Source organism: Mauremys mutica, chromosome 5 (genome assembly GCF_020497125.1).
Source record: "Mauremys mutica isolate MM-2020 ecotype Southern chromosome 5, ASM2049712v1, whole genome shotgun sequence".
Classification (NCBI taxonomy): Eukaryota; Metazoa; Chordata; order Testudines; family Geoemydidae; genus Mauremys; species Mauremys mutica.
Window position 1 is genome coordinate 109,668,918 of NC_059076.1, and position 21,843 is coordinate 109,690,760.

Genomic DNA, 21,843 nt, shown 5'->3' on the forward strand with positions numbered 1-21,843 from the left:
TAACAGGTTTTGTTTCAATAGATGAACTAATGTTTTAAACAGTGATATCAAAAATTAAATACTTGTAAAGATTCTTGCATATTCTGTCATATTTATTTAGATTTATAATATGCACCTCTTGGTGCACCCACTGTATCTACTGTACTTGCCTCCTACCTTATGTACCAAGCAACCTTTTCTCGCTTTATACTGAATCAGCACTTCTTGAATGATCACACCCTGTCATGTTATGCTTCCATAAATGATGCTGGAGCACTAGAGAGGGCCTGACCCTGCTCCCACTAATTTCAGTGTGAGCAGGACTCAGCCCTTAAACTGTGTTTTTGGACGGTTTTAGAATAAGAAGTGGTATCTCTAGAAATAGGGCTGACTTTTAGTTCATTTTACACAGGAGTTTTTTTTGTTGAAATTGATCAACTGGCTATCTGCCTAGCTGGCACCCAGATATTTTGTACTAGGTGCATTATCTCCATTAATACATAAAAAAAATTAGACTCAGGTAGGTCATGGTCGGGATTGATGGACCTCGGTAGGTTCACAAGGTCATTAACGATTTGGAGAAAACCACAGATGTATGGGAAACTTTTTGAAGTTAAAAATCAATTGAAGTTTCATGCCTAACTCCCCTTCATGCCTTTGAAAATCTCCTACTTATGCATTTTGTCTTCAGTGAATAGCATCTTCAGACACAAGTCCTATTGAAGTCAGTGGGCTATTTGTGGAATAAGGCACTATTCAGTGTGAGACAGCCTCAGAGTTTGGCCCACAGGAAGGGGAGACTCCTACTCCCACTGGCATCAGTGAGACTCCCATTGACTGCAGCTGGAAAAGGGTAGGATCAGATCCTATGTGTGTGTATATTCTATTTCTCCTTGTACGTACATTATCCATAGAATACGATGGAATCCTGTGAAAGAATAATCACACTCCTCACTCTCCCCATCATGTTAATCTATATGAGTGGAATTTCAGAATGACCAGAGCTGGATCCTCAGGTCCTTACTTACTTATTTTTGTGTTGCTGAATGTTTTTTCCTTGTATCCAGAGCTTTGTAACTTGTGTGTTTGTAATTTTATGTACACATATTATCTATTATGATAAACAAAAAATGAGCTCTGTAGGGCCCGATTCTGTTAATTCCTTTAACTTCAATTGACTTAAGTAGTTCAATATCTGTAGTAAACTGAATTATATGAGTATTAATATTACAGCACATGAAAATATGGGAGTTGCCATAGTGGGGGGTCAGTGCTAACGAGGCCAATTCAATTAAGGTGGAAGTAGCCTATTCTCAACAGTTGAAAATCAATATGAGTTTTTCTATCTATATGAGTATTGCTGCTCTTTACCAGATAATTTGTGCTTTGTATGTCTAATATGTAACATGTTGATTAGTGTTTTTGTTATACTAGGAAGGTATTTATTTTACCATATGCCAGGTCTCTTGCAGATTAGTCTACTTGTATGCAGTTTATTAGACGTGCGGGGCAAGATTTTCAAAGGAGCCTCAACCTAACCTATACTTAGGCATCTCTGCTTGTGTGTGTTTCTTGAGTAGACTTGTGGACATGGGCGAGAGAATTTACACATGTGATGGCCACCATCTTGGCTGACATATTGGGGACTGAACCAAAGACTTCCAGAGTTAAAAAGCATGAGCCAAGCCTCTCTAGTTGGGTTGAAACAGACTCATATAACAGATCTCTGTAAAAGGTCTGATGGGGACCTGTAACACACCAACTAGTAGATTACGTATGCACAATTCCCTGTTGTCTAAATGGGTTTTGCATGTGTATATTTTATCATCTCTGCAGGTTACTGTGTTAAAAATTGTGTTTGCCCATGGAGAGTTGTACAAACACAAGTGGAGACAGTGTTTTCAAAATGTCTTCAGGATTAATGGAGAACCTGATCATCCAGTTATTGTCTGAAACCATACACCCTGTGAATGCCCCCGCATACAATGTTATGTGTTTGTGTTTTTAAAGATGATGGTTGTGGAGAGGATTATCTTTTCTCTGTTTACTTTATTAATCCAATTAAAATATTCAAGACTAGGAAGTATTTTTCTGGTATTATGATCCCATTAGTTAAACAAAAGAGGTTATAAGTGCAGAAAGAAAACAGACTACAGTAGAAGCTGTGTAAATAACATACAATAACTATCAGTCTGCTCTGAAATGTAACTAAAAATGGCAACGTCTTACTCAGCAGATCTGCTCCCTATCTATTCCGTTAGCTCTGTTGATATTAGGGATATAAATATACTTTTACTACTTTTTTTACTTGCGGTAGTACTGCAGAGCCAACGAAGTTAAAGGAAAAGGAGCTGGATTCAATTCTGACTCATGCATCATCTATCGAATTGTTAATTAAGGGCCAGAGTCTGCTCTATGATGTATGAACAGAACTTCCACTAAAACCAATTAATGTTGAACCTATGTATCTCAAGGCCAAATTTGCAGGACCAAAATCTGCCCTCACTGAAGGCAGTGCACTTGCACAGATGTAAATGAGACCAGAATGTGATCTGTAGGACCTTTCTGTTTCATGATGCTACATGAGCCAGAAAGAATTCTGATTGATATTCATATCTCAGGATGTGTTCACAGGTTGGCAGTTTGAAAATGATCATTTTGTTAAGTGAGAAAATTGGATTGGGAGTGAGACATAACGATAAACATGGAACCCCAAGATGCCATCTGTACATAGTCACTTTTCAAAGAAGAATGGCACCTTAAGAACATTTTGTTTTTTATTGGAGAAGCATATTGTCTCGTTAATATTTTCAGGATTCTGCGAAAGAGAAGGCGAGGCATGTGATTTCATGCATAATCACCAGTTACTGCGTTGTATATTCTGCAGTCCTTTCATAAAGATGCCAGTAATGAAAGCAAGGGACTCAATATGAGAAACAACTTTCTATTAGGGAGGCAGGCTTTCTAGAATAGATACTGAAGCAGCAAAGAACTGAAAGTGGTTTTTGAGAAGTGTTGACCTCCTTTCGTGCCACTTACTGTGAATTAAAGCTGTGAGTGAGAACTAGTTTGGGCATGTGGTACAGCACTTACAGCAACTGCTGCCAAGGAAAAAGATTTGTGTTTCTAAGGAAATGCAACAAAAGAAAATGGTTTAAGAGCCAGTAGCTGTCACAGTGTAAAAGTATCTATGTTCAGATAGGGAAAAAAAAAGCTGAAATAGGTAATTTTATACACAGGTTGCAGTATGCTCTTATTCCGATAATGCAAAGTTCAAAAGCAAACAACTGTAAGCGTGCAGGGCTTAGCACATCTCATACCATTATAGCTTTCAAAGTCAAACTGGATAAAATCAGTTGTGACCTGCTCTATGCATGTGATTGCACCATGACTTGACTGTTGTTTGTCGTTCCTTTGGGAGTTATTAGTAACAGCGAGCTGCCATATGAAAGGGATATATTTAAGGGAAGGAAACTGGGTTTTTATGGCTACTTGGGAATCCTTTCTTAGCAAACCAAAAGGGAAAAATTGTCAGCACTCCAAAACCAATGCTGCCAAACACTGTCAATTTCCACTACATTACGGTTATAAATATCTGGGGACACGAAGCCAGTTTACATACACTCAGTGATTTGTTGCAAGGATGTTATGAGAATTGGTCATGCAATAAAGTGTCATTAAAGGACAAAAACCATAGGCAGAATGTGAAGGAAAATTACTTCTATATTTATACAGTGCCTTTAACTCCTTTTTCTCCCTTCAGTTGGAAAGGGAACCACCTGTCTCTGTTGCTTATGTCAGACTGCTCCGTGGAGACATAAGGCTGTTGGAAAGCACATGATACAGTACATATTTACACCAAGCCTGTATCTGATTGAGATTGGGCTGTGAGACCTGTGAGTTGACTAGTTTCTTCATCATACCTTTATGCATTAAATAAGTGTTTGAACTCACTTGAAAGCCGTGTGATCTTATGATAGATGCATTTACGTAATAGTTAAATGACTGATCATGTGCTCTCCAACTCCTTTTCCATGCAAATTTTGAGGAAATTGAATATTATCTTATGCGGTGAAATGTCCTCAATAACAAATTACTGTTTAAAATAACCAATATTTGTATGTATATCAATTGCCTAGAAGATATTTTTGTCTGCTATTTGCATGATATGGAAAAGACTTTCACTAACAAGCGTTTTAAGCTACTTGGTGTTGTTTTCCCTTTGGAATGATCAGAAGTGTGCATATTTGGGGATGTATTTTCCGTCTCGCTTTTTTAAGCCAGCAAAGTATCTAATTTGTGGAAGAAGAGAAGAGTCTGAAATAGTAACAGGACTCAAGCTTGAACTAGCAAGTCTTTGAGCAGTTCTGGAAATCCTTATTCAGTAGCAATTGGTAAAAATGAAGGACTACATTATGCCCTTGGATTCACCATTCAGCTCTCACTCAAGGCAGTGGGAGCCAAATGGGAACATCTGACTGCAAAATTTGGCCCTAAGAGTTGTAATGTTCTCTTGTAAAGACATAACCTGTAATCAATGGGAGTTTTGTGTGCACAGGGACATCAAAATCCAGCCCTTGGGGAAACACTGGGAGAGGTTCATCCAAGGCTCTCTGTGCAACAGAATCACTGGTGCACCTCTACACAACAAGTTGAGTGAAGCGGTTTCACATGGAGAACTTTTGGACCTATTGTGCACTAGAGAAGTGCTGACTCAGGGCAAACTTGAGGTGGGCTGGGTGAAAGGCCAGTGGACCTGTGGATACATGAACCCTCACACAGCGAGCATAGAAGAAATCCGGACAATATTCAGCCGTAGTGTACTGCAGCCAAGTGGCCCATCCCACAATTGGGGAGTGACCTTCTTTTCACGCTGAACAGCTACATATGGCCTGATTGTCAGAATTTCATAGAATCATAGAATCATAGACTATCAGGGTTGGAAGGGACCTCAGGAGGTCATCTAGTCCAACCCCCTGCTCAAAGCAGGACCAATCCCCAGACAGAGTTTTGCCCCAAATCCCCATTTTGTATAGGAGTCAGGAATTTCATCCTTATGGGCTACATTCTACCACCCTTACTCATGATGGGGTTGCCTCAGTGATTTTGTTGGGACTGTTTGCTGAATCGGATACTACTCAAACGTGGCACAATCTGGTCCTATTGCTTTGGCAGAAGGGCCATGTGCATTAGTAGAAGAAAGGACTGGAATGAGACCTATAGGTGGGATTTTCAAAAGCACCTAAATCACTTAGGAGCAAAAATGCTCTTGAAAATCAATGGGACTTATTCTCCTAAGTAACTTAAGCACTTTTGAAAATCCCTTGCTATGGGTCAATGCCTAGGGCTTGGCTCTTGGGATCACATGATGAGACAAAAATCTCCACTTCCATTTTTAAAAGTATGTATTTAGCCGTCATGGCTGCCAAGAAATGCTTGAAAATATGAATTTATAGCCCCAAATTGCCCTAATTCAGCCCTGATAGCCTGTGCTTCTCTTTGTCATCTCCTAGAGCACAGAAGTTAGGGCTGGAAAGGAGCTCCTGGATAATCTATTCCAGGGGCCGCAAACTCAATTTACCTTAGGGCCAATGCCAGTCCTCAAATCCTCCCAGTGGGCCAATGTCACTCATGCCACCCAGAACCCACCCCCCAAAAAACTCTGCCCCCCACCTGCCTAAGGCTCCAGGATGGAGTTTGGGTGGGGGAGGAGGTCTTGGGTAGGGGATTGGGGTGCAGACTCTGTGAGGAAGTTTGGGTGCAGAAGAGGTGAGAGCTTGGGCTCTGGGAGGGAGTTTGGGTAAGGGAGGGGGTCTAGGTGCTGGCTCTGGGATAGAGTTTGGGGCTGGCGGGGTGTGGGGAGGGGTTGCAGACTCTGGGAGGGAGTTTGGGGGTAGGAGGAGGTATGTGGGAAGGGGGTGCAGGCTCTGGGAGGGAGTTTGGGGGCTGGAGGAGTGTGAGGAGGGGTTGCAGGCTATGGGAGGGAGTTTGGGGGCTGGAGGAGTGTGAGGAGGGGTTGCAGGCTCTGGGAGGGAGTTTGGGGGCTGGAGGAGTGTGGGGAGGGGGTGCAGGCTCTGGTAGCAGGTTAGGCATTGAGCGCTTACCTGGGGCTCCAAGGCGGGGCAGGCCGGGGGGCCTCCATGCACTTCTGCCCCCAGGCACCACCCCCGCAGCGTCCCATTGGCCGCAGGGGCGCTTGGGGTAGGGGCAGCACGTGGAGGCACAGCCCTGCCCCTGGGTTGCAGGGAGGGGCCGAGGGGCCGGCAGCCACTGGAGCGAGCAGGCAGACGCTGCTCAGCTCCGCTGCCCAGCTGGGGCCCCTGAGGGGGAGCACCTGGGAGCAGCAGGTGGGGCCAAGGGAGAGACCCGGCTCCAAAACTGCTGGAGCCCCATGGGCCACATTGGGGAGGCTTATAGGCTGCAGATGGCCCATGGGCCAGGAGTTTGAGACCCCTGATCTATTCCATTCCCATATGTTAATGCAGAAATCTCTTGTCTACCAAACCCCTCAGTGCTGTAAAATATGATTGATATTAATTAGGTTTTTGCAAAGTACTGTACTCCTCAACTTGAACTGAACCAGAAATATATATATTGCCATATATTAACATTTTATTGGTTGCGAAGAAGAATAGGATGAAGGCACCTATGTGAAATCCAAAGTACAAGCTTCAGATTGAATTAATGCCAGCAGTGCCTTGAGATTAATTTGGTTACTATGGGTACAGCATAAGAAATAGTATACCATAATGTAACTATGTTTACTGATTCATTTCTGGCATTAAAAACTAAAGCCACATTATATATGCAACAACAGTCTTTTTTCCTTGGAAGAAGAAGGCGGGTACATTTTAGTAATTAAAGTGAATGTTGCCCTCTGAAAAGTGCCAATGGTCTACTGGAAGAAAAGCTGTTGTTCTCCTTCAGGATCTGGTCCACCACATGTAGCAGAGTGTGATATACCAAATGAGAACTGAGAAAAAAGAGTCATCATCCCAGGAAATTTCCAGTCTTCTACAGCTTCTTGTTAAGTTTCTTTTGTAACATGATGACCTCCGTTTTATATGCCATTCAAGTGTATTGGTCAAATGTCACTTTCTAACATCATGTTTCTTCGTATCTCATCAGTATGTAAGAGATGGAACAAGTTTTGCATCTTAAGATGTTGAGAGCTGGGTAATAATAAAATAATGCAATGAAAGTACCATATATTCAGAAAGCAATTATTTTAAAGGGTTTCAGTTTTGACATGCTTAGATTAAGTATGAAGCTTTTGTTTCATACACTTGCTGTCAAGAATGTTGTTAAATACTGATACCACCTCCTAAGAGAACAACTTTTAAATTCCAAAATGCAAAGGATAAGCACTAAATATTTTGGTAGATATATTATGCCATAATGTCTACTGTGTTGTTCTTAATACAAAGCGCAGTAGGGCTTAATTAAAAAGTGATTGTACAATCTATCACAAACCTGCATTAGGGATATGGATGCCAAGAAAATTAAGTTGTATAGGTGGTGATAATGAAATCGATTTTTTATTGAATAGTTTTTATTTCTATGGCTTTGTTTTCTGTTCTTGCCTCTTTGTCAACAGTTAAGACATTCTCCATCCAAACTCTTTGAAAGAGCTAATTTGAGTCCGTTGCTTCTTTGTTTGCATATTTATGACCCATGTAAATTATTTTGTTCGTTTTTGATCTATTAAAAATCTTGATAAACTTTTGACTCAGAGAATCAGTGCAGAAGAGTATGACAATAAACAAAGAAAAGCAAGGCCTTCAGATCTTGTTTTTGCTAGTTCCTCCAAAGGAATATGCAGGTAACTACCAGCACAAAGTTTATTTTGATTTCATGGGGTAAGCAAAATTCACAGAAAAACTAAAAGGCACCAGGTACAACCTGAGATATTACTTCACTGACTTACCCCATGATAAGTAATGGTCTGGCATGAAAACATGATAAACAGAGAGCAGTAATGAAGATGAAACTATACTGCTTGTAGTGTAAGAGACAGTGAGGAATGTAAAATGAAAGTAAGAGTCTACAAAAGCTAGGCCAGATTTATCTCTGGTGTAACTCCATCAACTTAAATTCCATCGATTTTTCAATCCCATTGGCGCTCCAGTTATTGGAATTACACCAGGGATAAATTTGATCCTTTCTGCTAAAGCCAAGCACAGTTATTATATACAAAACAAAATGTAAGGAAATAGTCATTGTGTCCTCTGCCATGTAATAATTCCTCACCAAATAGTAAGTCAATCAGAGTTGAATGTGCTGTTCGAGAAGTCACATTATTAAATATTTAGAAATGGATCTGAAGCAAAGTAAACAATAAAACAATAATGATTTGAATACATCCTTTCTTCTTTCCTCTCTCCTTTTTATACTTTAAAAAAGTTGCTGTTTGCAAAATACAGAGGTGGGCTTTCCTAAGCAGAACTCTGGGATCAGCCAGCACAGCTTCATTTTCAAATCTTAAGTTCTCATGTTCAGTTTTGCCACAGTGTCCATTATGCTGTGAACTCAAATAGCACAACAAAGAGGAAATACTGCTTTAAATGATCTTGCTGCTCATCCTGAGTCCACATATTGCAATGCACTGCACATCGCAGCTAGCAACTCCTGTCGTGCTTTGGCGCAATATGCAACGTGGGATAATGTAATAGAGAAGACAAGCACAGCATAAGGCACTGAAAGCCATAAGAAGCACAGAAAGCTTACGTTTCTGGTATGCAGCAGTACAGATATTTGAAAGGTTAGGTTCTGTCTATTTTTAGCATTGGGACTGATCTAAAAATGAGGGTGATGTAAAAATTACATGTCTCTCTCCTGGTTTGTCAGAGATTTTGAACAAAATGTATAAAAGATACTGCTCTCTAAATCAGATGAGATTTTTTGAAGTAAAGCTGTGCTTTTTATTTAGAAAAGAACCTTATATATCCATGATTAAAATACCTTTACTGTCTATTTCACTATCAGATGAGCATTTTTAGACTTTAGCAAAATTAAAGAAATATGACTTTCCCACTTATTGTTTGGGAAGATTTATTCTCTTGTGTAAATGACTTTTTAAAAAAAATTGGTAAGGCATTTTCTCTGGTGCAAAATAAATCTGAAGATAAATTATCTGTACTGGTTAATATCCCCTATCATTAAAATGGCTAAATGAAAATCAAACATGTTGTTATTTAGTGCCTGCATCCCTTTCATGGGAGACAAAATTGAACATGTATATTGGGCAGGAATTGTCAGCTATGCTACAATTTATAGCTCTGTCCGGGGCTCGGATTAACCTTTACCATGTGTTTCCCCCACCCTATCCTAAAACTGTCAGCACTCTATCCCTAAAGTATATGTCTCTGGTCAGATTTGCACACTTCCATTCAGCTTTAAAAGAAAATCTGCAAACAATGTAGTATTATCATGAGCTGGAGCACAAACGCTTTTCCATTTCTTTGTAAACAGGGTTGCATATGAGAATGAAACAGCTGGAGATATACATTCACAAAACCCCTGGGGATGCTTCTTAGTCATTTCTTCATTGTATGCAGTTTTGGTTTAATAAATTGGTAATAATATTATGATTAAGTGCTCTCTGGTTTTGGTTTGCTTGCCTTTTTTTTTTTTTTTACGTGCAGGATCTACTTGAAATTCATAAGTTAAAATAAACTTCAAATTAAGCAGCTTCCTATTTTTGGTTGGTTCTTTTTTGGTGGGAGAGGAAGGGTAAATCTGTGAACATATGTGAAAGACTGATGCTACAGCCATGTCAAGGGTTTGGTGCAGGCACTGTTTCTGCTCATGCATCTCAGTCCTGATCTGCTGTTCCAGGTGTGGAGTTTTATTAAGCAGAGAATGCAAATATTGCTCAATTGTGTCAACTTGCCTAGGAGCTTTTCAGCGAGGAAGATATTCACTAGGGACAAGCATGAGACCAGCAAATTCATTTTACTTGTTGCCTGACATAGATTTGAACTTTAAATGGGTCTCCCCTATGGCTCATAATTTTGGCATTGAAATGATGAAAGAGCAGGCATACAGAAGAGCTTTCAGGATAGGGCTGGTACATATTTAGTAAAGAAATAGCAGACATTAACCTATTATGGACATAGTCAGTGTTATGTGCCTGAGGGAAGAGGACATTATAACAATATTAAACTTAGTAGGAACAAAGAAGTTCCCAGATGAGGTAGTAAAGGCTAATGCAATACCAGTTATGGAACATTGCTACCTTCCCATTTCATTCAAGGAGAAAACTCTGGAATATAGGAGGTTGATCCACATCCAAATTAAATAGGGAAGAGTTTTTTGGAAGCGTTTCTGCTCTGAATTCTCTTGTCTCCATCTCCAGTGATAGGGCCTGATCGAAAGCCCACTGAAGTCAATGGAAAGACTCCCCTTCACTTTAGTGGGTTTTGGATCAAGCCTATGGTAACAATTTTCAACACGGCCCTTCTAACTGCCTCTTTTCAACTTACTGCACATCACTTTCCCACCAAAATGTCTGGACACGTGGTTTGGATAAAGTAGAAACCAAACCAAAAAAAATTGACTTGAACTTGAATCGCATCTTTTAGAGCGTTGAAAATGTGTGGTCAACTTTCCTCCCATTGTATTTCATTTCCCTACACTGTCCTTTGGCTCTGGTTTTAAGGTAGACATGCCAAAATAGTGAACCAAACCTCACTAGATTTGGGTGAACCACAGAAGGTTTGGTGTTTTCATTTGTTTGAGTAAAGATCCAAAAGTTGGCATGCTCACCTGAAGGTTAATTAAATGATCGGAATGATTTGGGTCTTGCACATTTGGCCATTCGGATTAATTGTGCTGATCAAAGAACAAGGTTTGAAAGAATACTTATCAGAGGGGTAGCCGTGTTAGTCTGGTTCTGTAGAAGCAGCAAAGAATCCTGTGGCACCTTATAGACTAACAGACGTTTTGCAGTATGAGCTTTCGTGGGTGAATACCCACTTCTTCGGATGCAAGTCCGATGCAGCCGAAGAAGTGGGTATTCACCCACGAAAGCTCATATTGCAAAGAATACTTAGACTTTCAAATGCTATCAGTTGGACACCTGGAAACTTTTGAAGATTCATCCAGCACGTTTACATATTGCAAACTGTAATGCAAGGAGAGTTATGGCTAAAAGATAACATTTGGGCTCAGTTATGGCTGGCAGGAACAACTCTGGGTAAGGGTTCATGTAAAGCTGCTCCTCCAGGAGACATTGTTCCTAAGTGAGGATCTGTTGGCCCGTGCAGAGAGTGGACAGCACCTTGACCCTGCCTCCTCCTGGCTCATCTCTGCCCTTTTTGACGTATCTTATGCCTGCAGGAGCATGAGGCAAGACCATTCTCTGCACTTATGGTCATTCAGAGACTAAGCTGGTGCCAGCTGCTTAAAGAGATAAACTTCTTGTACCCTTTCCACACTCTTTCCTTCCCCATACTTGCTTACTTGGAAGTCAGGCACAACCTGGCCCTTTATATGGTGCAAAATCAGATTTTGTAATTCCCATTGTTTTTGTATATTTTATTTTCCTTTGTGTTCATATAAACCATATCTATGCCCCATATTACAACAATTAGGTCAAATGACTAACATTTAGAATTATTTCCACCTTATACTTTGTTTTAATATAAAAAATGCCAAGAGCAAGGCCCAAGAAAAAAGGCTGACTCAGTTGTACGGAGCTCTGTCTGAGGAAGTTTTTTATTTGAACATGAGAGATGTGTCGGTAAGGCTGTCTGTCATCTCTAGTTTATTAAAAAAAATTGCTAGGAGGCACTAAAGCTGTCCACTGCCTTTCCCTCTGTTCCTTCACTCAAAGGTGCTTCATTCACGTTGACTTTACCATAGCTGTTTTGTGTAAAACAAGATTAGATTTTAGAGCATTTAAAGATTAGTGTTCTTTTCAGTTCTGTACTGTGTACACTCCAGTGAAACCATTTTCCCAGCCATTTTACAGAACAGACGAAGTTAGAAAGCTATGTGATGTTTTCCCCCCATTAGATACAGTAATGCTTTGAAATGGAGCTGGTAGGGAAGGGTGTTGTGCTTGCCCGTAGCAATGGGAACTCCCCAACATTTTGGTTTGTGTTTGGAGATCTCAGCCCCATGAGCACTCGAAGTAAGTCAATCTAAGTCGATCTAAGATACGTTGACTTCAGCAACGCTATTCTCCTAGCTGAAGTTGCGTATCTTAGATCGATCCCCTCCTCCCCCCTCCCCCAGTGTAGACCAGGCCTTAGAGAGCAACTCATCTAAAAATAGATTTAATATTGTTAATAGTCGTATATGTTAGTATTTACAGTACTGAGCACCAATAGTGTACACAGAGTGTACAGATACAGAGGGAGTCAGAATCCTTGCCCAAAAGAATTTACTCTTAATACACCTTAAGAGTACTTTAGGTGAGACTGTTAGAACAGTCTTAGCTCCTAAAAAATTGCCCCACCTAGTATGCTCCATGTGATACCAGATACTGAGGTTACCCTAATTAGGATTTTCTCAGAACAAGTCAGAAAAATATTGATCATTGTTAATGAAAAACAATGGAAGAAGTTTCTACAAGTTACTATAAGAGCTTAAGGGAAATTAAGTTATGACTGATGCTAATAAGTGTAACCAGGAGAATCTGGATGGGATTTTCCAAAGCACTTAGGAGAGTTAGGAGCACAAGTATTATCCCTTAGGTGCATTTGGAAATCCCACCTCTGGAACTGTTGCCTGGCTGTTTCTTGTGTTGGAAGAGCAATTGCACACATGGAAAAGTGCAATAACAGTAAAGTGTTCAGCCTGCTGTATGGAAATGGTGCTTTTGAACACTTGGGGCCAGACTGAGTGGGAATGCAATTGAAGAGCTTGCAAGACACTTGCCCCTAGTGCCCACAGTCAGTCTCTGCATGCTTCCTAGGGACTTAAGAAAAATGGATTTTTTTAAAAGGGGGGGGGAATTAAAGAAAGAGAGAGAAAAATAACTCAGTGATTCCCATCCCATTGCTGTAACAAAGAGGTACCAACAGTGATCTGTGGTCCCAGTCCTGCAGCAGACTCTTGGCAGACAGTTTCCTGTGCTGGTATAGAGCACCACTGACTATAATGGAGCTCTACTCTGGTGTAAGAGTCTGCCCATGTGCAACAAGTTGTGAAACTGGAGTCTGTCTTCCTTACTAGCAGGAAGTATCCAGTTTTTGTTTTGTTTTGTTTCCCCTAAATCTGCTCTCAACCCCTTATAAAGGTTTCTATAGGAAACTGGCTCCTTTATGTGGTTCAGTCTCCCAAGACTGAAAAATTCTAAGCTCGCAGGTGTGATATAAAAAAATGGGTACATTTCTTTAGTCTTTCTTTAAAACAGTGATACCGAAATGAAAGACATAGGTCGTACTACTTTTAATGAGGTTGACAAACTGGGTTTTTTTGCTGTTTATAGCGAATATAGGTTCTGGAAAAACACGTGTTTCAAAAGTTAGGTAAAACCTATTATAACAAGCATATTATTATACAGTCAATTTTTGGTGGTGACAAATCCCTTACTCTTGTCTTGATTTAATAATATTCACTAATAAATAATTTTGTAATGTTTTTTAAGGGAAGATTTCAGAAATGCCAAAGATAATTAGGAGTCTAACTTTCAATAGGACTTAGGCTCCTAAATCATTTAGGCACTTTTGAATATCTTCCCATAAACTTTCAGTCATAAAGGACTATGACTGTGAAACCCTTACTCCCACTGATGAGCACTTAATCTGGTAACTGTTCATCTTCAGGGCAGTGCGGTCACTCACATCTGTAAGTATTTATCAATGTGAGTAAAGCTCAAAGTATGTGAAAGTATCTATTTTTAGACCCAGTCTTGGCCAAACTCCCATTGTCTTCAGTGGTGGAGGACTGAGGCCATTGTACCAGTATTGGAGACAGACAAAAATCTAATAGGGCAAAAATGTAGCACACGGCTGGCAGAGTGGTAAACAAATGCAAAGTGAAGAGGGGTAGAGAGAACATTTCTAATAAAAAATTAATACAGTATGTATACTTTATATAGGACACCCATTTGTGCTAACTTAGCTTCTGAGCAATGTTCTTCTGTCCTTTATACATAGCACAGGCTTATCTTACATAAAAAACAAATTGTATGACTCCTGGGGGAGGTAGTGGAAATGAGTTTAAATTCCATGAAAACTGGTTTGTAAACTGTAACTTGCTGAGAATCTAACATGTTGTTTGTGATTTGTTAATCCTAATGGTTTGCTCATCATTAGACTGCAGCATCTCCTCTGATAAAGTAGCTAAATCTGTTGAGTATCAGGAACATAGAGTACGGGGGGCAGGGGAGGGCATGTAAGTACATCCCTTGTTGATCAGTGGTACGGGTGAGAGAAAAGGGTATTAGAAGAAAGAGACCAAGTGAAGGATGTGTGCAGAAAAAGATTGCGGGACTAGAGATAGGATCCTAGAAGAAGAAAAAGCAGAATTTTGGAAGCACAGCGAAGCAGAGACGGCATGCTTGGGAAGCAGAGGAAGTGAAATGGCCGTCAACAGAGTGCTGGCCTGACAAGAGAGGGAAAAAAAAACAGTGCCAAAGATGCCTGAAGTCTTTACCATAAGATCTCTCTGACTGAGGAGTGTTTTTGTTTCACATGATGCTGCAGGGCAGTCTAATTAGTTTGAAAAGTCTACTTGTAATGAGTGTGTCCTCAGCAACTGCCTAGGAAACACATTTGTTCAGCTTTTAGCATTTATGAAGCATTAGGGATGAAAGTCACTGAAACTGGCATAGGGAGGTGTAAGAATCCAGGTTCCTTCGGGGAGAGTAGCTTTAACTTCTACTGTCAGCATCCATTAGAGGCTGCGTCTTCATGTGTAAAGGCTGAACAATCATATGAACCCATCTTTTACTTTGGAGTAGCCTCCATAAGCTACCCTCCTGTTAGAAGGCAGTTTGTGGCCATTGCATGCTTCTTTGATAGATGAGACCCTGCCATCGCTCTTTACTCTGCGTGAACAATAGGAGACTCTAATCCCATAATTGAAAACCCTCTGTCTACACAATTGCTTATGATCACCTCAAAACTATTTTCCATCATGATATACTATTGTAACTTTGTTTTGCATTACATATATGGTTGGTTACACACCATGTTTAAGGACATTGATAAAAAATACCTAATGGGCAAGTTCATGGTAAAATTTGAGCTAGACAGATCTTTAAAAGGTAAGCCATAATAGACTGAGAACCCTTGTTTAAACCATGTGATCTGGAATCGTGTTGGAAAAATGGTTTTCAAGTACACTTTGGTCAGAACATTCCTTGACATCCATTCTGGAAAATTGTTGCTGCAAGAATAGGTCAAGCCAAAGTGTGGATGGGCCATAAGTAAAGCTCTAGAGGCCCCTATACTGTTATTAGTTGTTGCTGGTACTATCCACTACGTGCTAGGAAAGTTCTCCCATCTCTAAAGCTTGTATGAAATCACCACAAAGGTTACAGTTTGTGTTTATCAGTTAATTTGCTAATTTGAAGCAAAAGCAGTGAAGTGGAGTTGTAGAAAATAGAAACAACACGAGCAGGTCAAAATATCCAAAACAGCAATATAAAATGTTCCAGTGTAAATAAATTTCTATAAGAGGTGTGAATGGAACTTAAAAAAAAATGATGGATTCTGTACAGTCAATGAACACAATTATAAGTAGGTATTGAAGGAGAATATTCCACCAAGCATGGATCCACTGATAATAATTAATAAGAATCTACTCCACTTCAGTCAGTCGGGTGCCCAACATTATTTCACAGTTGACTGTTCTGAGGGTAGAGGTAATGACCTTTGCCCCAGATCTTAATAATTTACTGCAGTTTTATCATTAAATCAGCATATAATTGGGAAGGAAATTAGTTTTTTTTCATGGTGAGAGCCAAGTAATACCGTTAATTTAATCATTTGTAGGAAAAGGCTTTCTGTAGTCACAGGGTATTTTGTTGTGGTTTTTTTTAATTAAGTAAAGTAAAAACAATGCCATTTTTTGTCATACATGTTTGATGAAAATATGACAGTGTGATGTGATTTGCAACTTAAACACAAGCAGGGAAATCTGTACTTTTTTTCAAATCCGGCAATGATAAATTGTCAAATAAGTCAAGTGTTTTCCTGTGACTTGTTACAATTTTTGGAATGCATTTAGTATCTGAAAAATAACCTCTTGCAGCCTCTTTTTGTCTTTTCTCTCAGCAAAATCTCTGTAGCTGGATAATAACCACATTCATGTAGCATTTAGAATAATCAAGTTTGCAAATAGCTTACAAGTGAAAACGAATAGATCATAGCAAGGAGAATGACCAATGATGGTTTTGTGACTATAACTAGCAGGACAGCGTGACTCATATCTAGCACTTATATTTTGCAAACTAGACTTTTGAATCCAGCTAATTAAAAAGACAAAAGACACAACTTTTTTTTAAAATGAAAAGGCAGGTGGAAACGGTTAAACAAGACCTTTATTTTTTTCTGTTGTGGGAAATGTTCTGCAGTTATGTTTGGTACCTTCAGTTTGTTATGTATTCAGTGTGTAGTGTCATCATAAACCAGTTGCACCTGCAGCAGCTCCCATTGTCTCAGAGAGAGAGCTGTAAAAGGCTTAAAGAAGAAACACTTCTGTTAATTGCATGTCGTGTTTTCACATGACAACAAGAGCATTCTTGTTTTTAAACGGAAAATGCACAACCCAGGTCAGTGAGGTTGGAATACAGTGTTTATACAAAAATGCACCCTGAGGCAGCACTGAGGAAATACTACTTATATGAAAATGCAGACAGGAATCTGAGCAGTTATGGGCAGGACTACAACAGTTGTATTTAATAACACTGTTTTCCAGGATGCAGGAATGAGAAATGGAAACGATTAGAGAAGAGCTGAAAAAAGAAATCTGTATTTCAGTGGGAGCAGGATTAGGCCCCTTGTTTGTAGCAGATGCTAAATAATGTGTTTGCATTGATGTTTGCAGCCTCACTGTGAGGTACAATCTGTGTAGATACCTTTGCTTGTTAAAAAAAAAATAGCTCCAGTGGTTATTGATCAGAAGTTTCTAATATACCACAATTTAAAAAAAATACTCCACTAGGTATAAAATGACTAGTAAAAATTAATCATGCAGTAACTTTTTACACACCTCTCTAATAGCATTTCCAAATTAAACAGCACTAGTTAGCCAACCCTAAGTAGCCCACTTAGAATCAAGGTATTCAAAAAATACATGTTTAACTCATATTAGAGTTACTTCACTTTTGTCTTTGTAATAAATACAGCTTTGTCTGTTGTTTGTTTTGGAAAAAAAGAAATTAAAAAAAGATTGTAGGGGATTTTAGTTATATGGCAACAGCACAATTTAGGGGGTGTGGCATTAAAATCTGATTTTAATCACAGTGTGGTGCTGAAGACTCAAAGGTCTGAGTGGTTTTTAAAAAGATTTACTTCACTTAAGCCTAGGTCTGCCTCTGACTAGTGACGTCACTAGTTTTAGCAGCAGCACAAGAAGGCTGGGTGAGTGACAGCCCAGCCTACTTTTTAAATAGCTTTGTCATGTGACTGGGAACAGTAGTAAGACAGGTGCCTTCAGTTCACTCTCAGTAAGGGTCTAGTTGCCTGCATGAGTGTATGCTCTGTGTGAGACTGTGGATTGTAGTTTAAAAGCTATACTGCTGTCATTCAGGAGCTGGATGGCGTGGGACATGTGCAACCAGGACTCTGTATGGAGTGATATAGAGGTGAGCTTTGCATTATGAACAGTGTGAGAATTGTCTTGTCTGCAACCCTTCTGGAGGTAATTTTTTTTAAATGTAATAATTATAAAAGTATACTAGATATTATATGTTGGAAAGAAGTCTTATGTGAACCCCAGTAACTTTACTAATTTAAGGTTACTCTATGATGCCTTGAGCAAATCAAAGCTTAGCTGCTGTCATCAGTATCTCCTGCAGTTGGAAACTATTTTCATGTGCCTTTGGCTCGCTTGCCAGTCATATGCAATATTTATGCTCTAAGATATTGATATGAATCAGTGTCTGAAGTCTTTCCAGTGGCATTTAGTGGCCTGGTTGGAAAAATGCCATGTCTATTTATAATTATATTAAGACTTTTTAAAAAAAGTTAAAATTACTCAGTGGTTTCATATTTTGATTTTTTTTGTTTTGTTTTTTGGTGTGCTCTGTTCAGGATTTTTCTCATTTATCACTTGCAGAATTGACACACACAGACAGAGAAAGATGAATATGATGTTGTTGCTTTATTGTTTTAAATTCCTTTAAAACAGATTACTGGAAATAGATGTTACTTTACTTCTGATTATTGAACTGGATTATAGTATTGCAGTTAAAATGTTCCATAGGACAAGGTTCTCAGTTAATCCAAGTAGTCCAGCAAATAGTTAAATCCTACTGTACAGCAGAGACAACAGGATGAACCATGAGAATAGAGTTTATGCGGGACTGTGTGAGCTGCTGCCGCTGCCGCCGCTGCTTCTATAAAAATAGATGGCAATACATCAAATCCACAGCTTCTGCTGGCTACAGTTCATAAAGGAAAAAAGCAAGCAATTCCCTGGTAATCTCTGGAGTATAAAGTGAGGTTTGAGGATTTCTGCATATTTGCATTCAGCAAAATGGAGCATTATCTGAAAGTTCTGGCAACTTGTGAAGCAAAGGAAACTTTCTTTGGACCCAGTTGAGAGGAATCCAAAAGACAGACCTGCTCAAAGGAACTGACCCCCTGACGACAAGTTTGGAATAAGTACTTAAAATGCTCCCCTTAGACATCTTTTAAATGAGATGCATATATGGTGCAGAGATACACATCTAAAGTGAAAATGTGCTGAGTTCTCTGTTTGTACAATTACATTTTTCCTATCTAGTAAGGCATGCATCGGATTCTTAACTCTTTTTGTCGTGTTTTCAATATTTGCAGCACATCATTGTATCCACTGATTTCTGTTTGCATATTGTAATTGCTCTTATCTTGTTTTGATTTCTTGGTAAAATGGAATAGATATGGATAATTCATATGTCCTGTAGCTATTATGAGTCAAGGCTGTAAGTGGATGACTTTCTGGCTCCAAAGTTCTAATTGTTTCTGAGTAGCTGGAGTATCCTGTGGGTTGTTGTCTGGTTTATAGAGTGGGTCTCAGCTGCTGTAGCTTCATTTTTCCATCCATGTATTATTCCTAATGCTGCTAGGATTTGATTGAGGAACCAGCTTATATGGAAATATTGAAGATTTATTTTAATCATCAGAGTTCCTGCAGTAATTTCAAGCTAGTAACAGAATAGATCATTTATAGCAATCATTTTTTTCACAGAGGAAAAAAGAGCTGATCTTAATATTAATTGTGTGGTGGATAGGATTAGCTGTTGGTAGATTTTTACCAACTGGCTCTTGCATTTTACTTTGTATAGCGACATAGTGGTGGCTGCATGCTGCTTTGGCTCTGGGGATCACCTTTATGATCTACAGTATTACAAGCAGCAGGTACTGTAGGCAGCATTCATATTTTGAATTGTTAATGTTTGTTGTCAACTTAAAATGCATTATACCCTCTTGCACATAATGACAGGCTAGCGTGTTGCTTAATAAAGGCCTGCATCACTATAGCTGATCAGAGTCCCCAGTGTTTCACTGTTTAATGAAGGTGATGTACAGTCAGGTTGCAAAGATTGATAGAGAGAATCTGCATGGCACACATTCCATCAAGTCTGTCATTCTTTACTAGGTTCATCCCCTTGTTGTTTCAACAAACTTGTTAAAAATAAAAAGAAGATTATTTTTACATTAATATAATTAATGTGGCACAAGTCCAGTCTTTTTTTTTTAATTTACCTTCAAAGGCACAAAGATGTCTAAAAGGTTAATGAAGAATTATACTTAATTATAATGATTCATTATCATCAGTGCAGTTAAGCTAATTTATTGTTTGCTCCTTAACAAAGAAAAAAAGTCTGTTGAGGGTGAAATAATACACAATAATTAACCTTTTGTGTTTAGCGACTACTCTATCCTCTTAAATCTTATTATAAAATTAAGGATATAGTTGTGAAATAACTGTCATACCTGTGAAAAGACAGTGAAATGTGTTATGGCAATGCAGGCACACCTGTTACAGATGTAAAGGCAAAGAGTAAATATCAACATGTCAGATGAGGACAGTTATAGGACTTGGAGTGTTAAACCTGGCATCATCCAAAAGCCAAATATAAATTAATAACAGGAACACTTGTTACTAATGTGTCTCAGATTAGAAGCATAATACCATATTCAGAAACATTGATTTTATTATCATGTTAACATTGGCAAGAGCATGTGTACTTCATTTCAGCTGTTACATTTTTTAAGTGACACTGCCGTCGTTATAGACAAATGAAAGCTGCAATGGACATTTTTATACAGCTGTTTATATTGCTTAAAATGCCCACTGCAGGACTTTCAACATGCATATTACTATGTCCCTAAGATGTTTAACTAGGTGATGCACAGAGGGAAGCTATTTTTACAAACGAAAGTAGTAACAGATCAGCAGGATACTTTGGAAGTCTACAGCATCAGTTTTAAGCCAGTGACCTCCACAACATAAACCTGGGAATGATGCTGAGAATCTACCTTTTCAGTCAAAAACTAGATTATCCTTTAATGAGATCTCATCTGTGCATCAAAAAAAGGTCATCTCGGCATTATAAGATTGCTGCTGGAAGGTTATGTGAGCGCTAGAAAATGGGGAAGCTTTTTAATTTCTTTTTCTTTGCAGTTTTTCTGTGGCCAAAATAAAAAGAAGTAAATTTCATTGTACAAAATTTCACCTAAGCAAGGCCTTGGCCTGTTGAAGTTCCAAGCCCTCTTAAACAACAGGAAGAAAAGCAATTGATATTTCAAAGGCTCCCCTTGCAATCCCTTGGTTCCTTTGCCCCTTGGCCTATTGTATAATTGTCTTGTAGTGCCCTAGTAGGCTAGTGGAAGTTGCATGGTAAATTATAGCCTTTACCAACTGGACTGAGTCTATTGACTCTGTTCCTGGTTCCCAGAGTGTTGCTCACTTATGCTGCTGCATATCGCCCATGCAATGCAGACTTGCAAAGATTCCCAGCTACAAAAATCTCAGTGAAATTTATTTTATTTAAATGTATGTTCAGCTCTCTTATATCACTGTAAAAGGCAACATTTTTAAGAGTAGCATAACTAATATTGAGTTATCCACATCAGTGGGCATGGTAAGGTTAGTGCCCTACAAACCTAGCTTTTTAGATGGTGGTACTTCCGGGATTGACTTCATTTGAAATTGAACCTAGGAGATCATTCAAATTGCCCAGTCAGCTAATTGGAGTCCAAGAGTTTCTGATGTCTGGATTTTCTGTTTGGTCCATCCTTAACATTAACACAAACTGATAAAGCTAGAGACAATCAGTTAAAGGCAATTGTGAAAACCCATTCTCAGCTGACTTTGTTATGGCTTTTAACCACTTAATTGCTGAATCTGCCAGCAGCCTCTGTACAGAAGAACCCTCCACCTTTCTTTCCAATGATGTATATGGGGCAGCAGTGAAAGGAGCTGCTGCATTGGTTATCGCTGAAGGTGTGGACTTCAATTGTATATTTCTTGGTTTCTGTTAATAATGAAAAACGGTTCAGGTGGTATTTTTGAATTAAAGTTTCTGTGCTACAGTAGAAGCATAGTATGAAAGTGTGTATTTTTTTTTAGCTCAATTGATACCTAAAATGACTGATCCTGACGTACTAAAGAAAATATTCTGGGTTTCTAGTAATGAAATTGATATCATATTGATCTGTACTCTATTTCTAAGGTATGCAGAGGACGACATTCACA

General features: G+C 39.1%; 1 protein-coding gene across 2 annotated transcripts in view; it reads left to right on the top strand.

Annotated features, from left to right (window-relative positions):
• Positions 1–17,631: 17,631 nt before the first annotated feature.
• Positions 17,632–21,843, top strand: part of PPARGC1A (PPARG coactivator 1 alpha) — a 78,669-nt gene continuing 74,457 nt past the window's right edge. Inside the window, exon 1 of one of the 2 annotated variants that reach the window (XM_045019418.1) lies at positions 17,632–17,743. In XM_045019418.1, coding sequence (XP_044875353.1) covers positions 17,696–17,743 — 48 coding nt within the window. In that variant the 5' untranslated portion in view covers positions 17,632–17,695. Of the gene's footprint in view, positions 17,800–21,843 lie in introns of both variants that reach the window. The other variant, XM_045019419.1, reaches the window with a different exon arrangement.